Consider the following 5466-nt stretch of genomic DNA (forward strand, 5'->3'; position numbering starts at 1 on the left):
ATGGAACACTCTCATGGTGAAGAGATAAAGTGTTTTACCTTTTACTCTCCAAGAAGGCAGAATCTGAAAGCACCACCAGCCTCCGGCTTCTGCCTCCCAGGCCCCCTGGACTAAGGCAGGGTGAGGCCTGTCCTTCCTTGGTCAGCTGTCACTGCTGCTAAGGGGTGGCAGGGGTGCCTGTGTTCAGGGACTGGCCCATCAGGTCTCATCAGGGGGGCACTCATCAGGTCTCCTGCTTGGTACAGGATGGGTGTTCAGGGTGGCTGGATGTTGGGGCTGGCTCCTGGACAGGTGGTACATGGGGAAAGGCCAGACACCCACTGCAGGCCTGCTGGGGTCCCCTTTCTGGGTGGGCTGAAGCAGGGCAGATGTGGAGGAGTGCTAGAGGGGAGCTCAGCCTTCAGACTGCCCTTCCAGGCATTGCTGGGGTAGGCTGCAGCCACATGGCCTGGGGAAAGTGCAGAGGGTCCTTCCATTCCAGGCGCCTTCCTGCCCACCCAGGGCTCTGCTGGGAGGAGATAGAGCTGAGTGACTGGGAAGTGAGAATGGCCTAAGGGCCCCTTGAGCCTCGAGTGGGCCAACCCTTCGAGCAGAAGGTTACTTTTCTGGGGTCCCTCTTCTTTTAGGGCAGATGCGAGACCACATCAAGGCCTCAGCCCAGTGACCCTCTCTGAGGCCCCCAGCCCCCACTCTCTCTGCAGGCTCTAGGAATTCTCAGCTTGGAGCCATGTTCTCCTTCTGTTACTTATTTGTCTTGGTTGGGAGAAGTCACCCCCTAAGGTAAGGTGGGGCCCAGGAGATGCTAATTCATCAGCATCTCAGCCAGAGAAAATGCTATGATTATTTACAAATGTGACCCGGCCCACAGAAAACCTGGGAAATAGCTTCTTTCTGGTTTTAAAAAGACACCAAAATTTACTTTGATATGTTTATATTATAGATATAATACATAAAACATCTAGCATGAAACTCTTTATGTTCTCCCCCAAAAAAGAGAACCAAGCAGTCCTTCCCTGCTCCCGACCTAGGTGATACGTAAGTGTTGGCTGGAGGTTGCCTTCCTTCCAGACCAGGAGCCAGGTCCTGAAGGAAGACAAGCCCGAGGGAGCTGAGGCCCACAACTATGGCCAGGGAAAACGGAGGGGAAAGGGAAGCCCACTTCACTTGAGTGGTCCCCCGGGAGCAAAAGCCACCCCAAAACCAACAGGAAAGCGAGCCTCAGACCCTTCCCCCAGCTGCTGACAAAGAGTCTCAATTTGGCAAGTATCTGAGCAAAACCAAAACAAAACAAAAACCAAATAAAATGGTGGTTAGCATAGACGTGCACATTCACATTGCACAAGGCACCGCTGGGACACAGAGGCCAGATACAAGAGTTGATATCGGCTGATAAAGCAAAATATTTGGAAAGCTTGTCATAACTCCAGTCCCTCTGGGATGAACTGATTGTGCTTCATGTTCATATGGCAATGCTGGCGACGTACAGTACAGACAGGGCTGACGGTCCCAGTGTCCCTTCACCCCCCACCCCAGACCAGGTCTCTAGGTTCCCCTCTTCCACCCTGCCGCACCCTGGAGCACGTGTCCTTAAGGCTAAGCACTCCTGACCTTGCTTTCTGGTCTGACTGGGGGTACATCCGGGCTCCCACTAGTCGGGGGTGACCCGATCTCAGTGAGTGCTTTCCCAGGAGGCACTGCCTGCTGTTGGCTGTTGGTGGAAGGGGGCGAGGAGGCAGGAACCAGGGGCCCGCCACCTCCAAATAAAACTAGGAGAGCAACCTCGGGTTCAGAACCCCAACTCTCCAAGTTTCTCCCCTCTAAGGACAGGCACGGAGGAGTGGCTGGGGCTGGCTTATGAGCTTCGCAGCTTCCTGAACCTTCCTCCTGATGTGGGCCTGTACCCTTCCTCCTCTCACAGGGGCCTGCTGCAGCCTGGGAGGAGGCAGGAACCCTTCAAATAAAATGTCAAGGCACATATTTGCTCCCCCTACTCGGTAGGAATCGGAGCGAGTTTGCTTTTCCAAGGCACAAGGTCATTCCTCAATACTAGAGTTGCCAGGCTCCCAGTTCAGCCTCACCGAGAGTGCCCCCCTGTCTCGGGGAGAAACTACTGCCTGACTCCCACATCTCAGACGCACCGAGTCCGGCTCAGAGGAAAGGAGGGACGCGCGGGGCAGGCCAGGCTTTCGGTGTGCACCCGAACCTCCTAGTCCTGGCTAGCACTGCCCGGGCAGCCTGGAGATCCGGCGTCCCGAAACCACTTCCCGGGTCCCCGCGCCAGGGGCCGGCCCAGGAAGGTCCCGCGGCTGCACGCCTCACGCACAGTTGCCCATGGCCTTAACCAAAGAGCTCTCCGGCAGCTGGCGAAAGATACCCCGCAGCGTGTCCAGCTCGCGGCTCAGCTGTTCCACCCGCTTGCGAAGGCGGTCGTTGTCACTGGTCAGCTCCAGCACCTTCTGCTGCGTCTCCACGTTGCGCTGCTTCGCCTTGTCGCGGCTCTTGCGCACCGCGATGTTGTTGCGCTCGCGCCGCACCCGGTACTCGTTGCTGTTCTTGTCCACCGACTTCTTGGCCTTGCCCGCGCCGCCGCCGCCGCCGCCCGCGCGGAGGTCGGGGTGCGGGGCCGGCAGCCCCTTGAGCGCGCCGCCCGGGCCCGGCAGGCCGGCGGCGCCGAGCGCGGGCGCGGGGTGCGGGCTGGGCACCGGCGTGGGCGGCGGCGTGGGGTGGCCGGGCTGCAGGTGCATGGTGGTCTGGCCGCAGTGCGCGATCTGGAACTGCAGGTGCGGGGCGGCCAGGTGCGGCGGCGGCGCGTGCGGGTGCGGGTGCGGCGGCGGCGGCGGCGGCTGATAGGGGAAGAGGCCGGCCAGCGCCAGCTGCTTGGCCTCGTCCTCCTCGCGCGGCTCCTGCTTGATCACCAGCGGCCGCAGCGCCGGCGCCCCGACGCGCTCGTACAGGGGCTCCAGCCGGCCGTCCAGGTAGCCGGCCGCGCAGCCGTAGCCCGGGGGGGGCCCGTGCGCGCCCCCGGACATGACGGGGCCTCCGGGGCCGCCCGGGCCGCCCGGGTAGTCAAAGTCGCCGCCGCCGCCCGCGGGGCCCGCGGCCGCCTTGGCCTTCTCCTGCTGCCGGCTGTGCTGGAACAGGTCGGCCAGGAACTCGTCGTTGAAGGCGGCCGGGTCGATGTAGGCGCTGATGTCGATGGACGTCTCGTGCTCGCAGATGCCGCCCAGCGGCTCCGGGGCGGCAGGTGGGGCGGGGGGCTGCGCGGGGCCCGCGCCCCGGGGGAAGCCGAAGGCGGCGCTGCTGGGCGCGTGCGGGGGGCTCTGGAGGTGGCTGCTCATCGGGGGCCGCGGCTCCGCCTCGTAGAAGTCGGCCGACTCCATGGGGGAGCTAGAGTTCTCCCGGCATGGCGAGCCTCGGCGGCCTCCAGCCCGCGCGGGGCGCCGCTGCTGCTGCCGCCGCCGCTCCCCGGGAGCCCCTGCCCGCTCGCGCCCGCACAGCCGGGGCGGCGAATGGCCCGGCCCGCGCGGGCCCCGCTTTTATACCCCCGAGGGCGCCCCCTGGCGTCCAGGCCGGTCTCCGACCGCGGGAGACGGCGGCGTGGCGCCCGCTGGGTCTTAGCGCCCGCGCCTCGGCAGGGCCGAGCGGGGTCGGCTCGCGGCGAGGGGCGTGCGGACGCCCCCCGCCCCCTGCGCGGCCAGGCTGCCCGCGCCCGAGGGGCCCGCACACGGGCTGGGGGCAGGCTCCCTCGCGGCCTCCCCGGGGCAAACACTTCCAGCCAGCGGCGGGGCAGCCCGGGAGCATCCCCAGGCTGCGCAGGGGGCGCCGGGCGAGCCTCGGCGCGAGGACCCGGGCGCGCCCTCGTCTTAACCCCTGGACCGCGCCCGGGTTCTGGAGGGCCGCGGCGACTGCTGAGGACGCGAGCGGACGGGCGGGGGAGCGGGGCCGCTGCGCCTTCGCCCTCGCTCCGGCGGCCGAGCTCCGGCCGAGCGCCTTCCCCGCCCTCGGGGCGTCCAGGCCGCGCGCGGGCCGGCGCTAGGACCCCGCGGGAGCGCGGGCGGCCGCAGCCCCGGAGCCTGGGGACCCGGCCGGTCGAGCCGCCCGGGCTGGAAAACTTTCTTTTTATTACTTCTCCAGGCCGGAACCCCAGGCTGCTCGGCGCACGCGGCGGGCGCTGCGACCCGGTGCCGAGCCGCCGGGTTTGACTTCGGGGCGGCGGGAGCGCGGATTGCGGAGGGCCGCCCGCGGTGGCCCCGGCGAGGCCCGCCAGGTGGGCGCCCGGAGGCCGGCGCGGCAGCGCTCGGGGGACCCTGGGCGGCCCCTCGGGCCCGCGCGGCGCTGGCGGCTGCGGGTGGACGGTTTTCGGGCGCCGTCTCCCCAGCCACGTGGCGTCGCGCACTTTCTCTGCCCGGGTCGCGGCGGCGGGGGAGGGGAGCGGGGCCGAGGCCGGTGCGCACGCCCCAGCCCCCTGGCGACCGCCCCAGCGCCTGGCGCCTCCTGGAGCGCTGGCGCCGTCCCGCTCCCGGGGTGCTGGGTGAAGGTGCGTCTGCACCCCCGGGCCGCGCGAGGCCAAGCCCCCGCTCTGCCGCCTTCCGAGGCCGGGCGAGGCGCTTCCACCGCCGGGAGCCCTCGAGGAGGCAACTGCGAACGCGGCCGGGGAGGCCCAAGCTCCCACTGTGGTCACAGCAAACAGCCAGCCTTGCCTGGCGAACCGTCCTGTGCTTTAATCAAGTTCCTATTCAACAGATTCCCAGTGATTAATGGCCCAACCGCTTCGTTTTCAGTCCAGAGCGCATAAACAAGATACTTTTCGCTGGGCGCTTTGGGGTGGAGGGAGTAAAAAGCAGATACCTTAAATAAATAGCCTGCTGTACGCTGAGGCACACTCACAGGGCCAGATGCGGGCCCATTAAAATATCCTGCACCTGTGAAAGGAGTCCTAGAGGGAAATCCCAAAAGCCAAGTGGGATTTTCAGTTTTCCTGCAGTGCTGAAAATAACATTTACCCCCTGGTGTAAGAACAAAGAAAATACCACCGTGGGAAGGGGCCTGTTCCCAGCATACAGTGATTCAAGGAGGAAGGTGAGGCCCAAACTCACCTGTGTGGTAAGAGGAGCTTCTCTTGGGCTAGAAGAAATGGCAGTATGGGAATAAGTCCTCCAATAAGGAAGACTGGTGGGCGTGGGGGATGAGAGGTGAGAAGGGAGCTCGCACCAAGGTCTGCAGGCCCTTCTACAATTCATCTGTCCTGGCAAGCTGCTGAGTGCGGGAAGGTGAGTGAGACACGGCCCTGCCCTCTGAGGGTACTTGACACAGGCAGGGCTACAGTCAGGTCATACAGAGTCTGGCAGGAGGCCTGGAGCGCCTCAGGGTGGGGGGGGGGGAGGCACCAAGAGAGCAGTGATGGGGCCTTATCCATTCACTTATACAATATGTTGGAGGCTGGGGTCGGGATTAAGGATGGTGTAC

General features: G+C 65.0%; 1 protein-coding gene across 1 annotated transcript; it reads right to left on the reverse strand.

Moving 5' to 3' along the window:
• Positions 1 to 2315: 2315 nt before the first annotated feature.
• Positions 2316 to 3485, reverse strand: CEBPA (CCAAT enhancer binding protein alpha; the record flags this gene model as incomplete). Its single annotated transcript, XM_080704115.1, has 1 exon — positions 2316 to 3485. The coding sequence occupies exon 1, from the start codon at positions 3378 to 3380 to the stop codon at positions 2316 to 2318; it is 1065 nt and encodes a 354-aa protein (XP_080560241.1). The 5' UTR covers positions 3381 to 3485.
• Positions 3486 to 5466: the final 1981 nt, after the last annotated feature.

The sequence above is a fragment of the Muscardinus avellanarius genome (genome assembly GCF_963383645.1).
Source record: "Muscardinus avellanarius genome assembly, chromosome: 10".
Taxonomy (NCBI): domain Eukaryota; kingdom Metazoa; phylum Chordata; class Mammalia; order Rodentia; family Gliridae; genus Muscardinus; species Muscardinus avellanarius.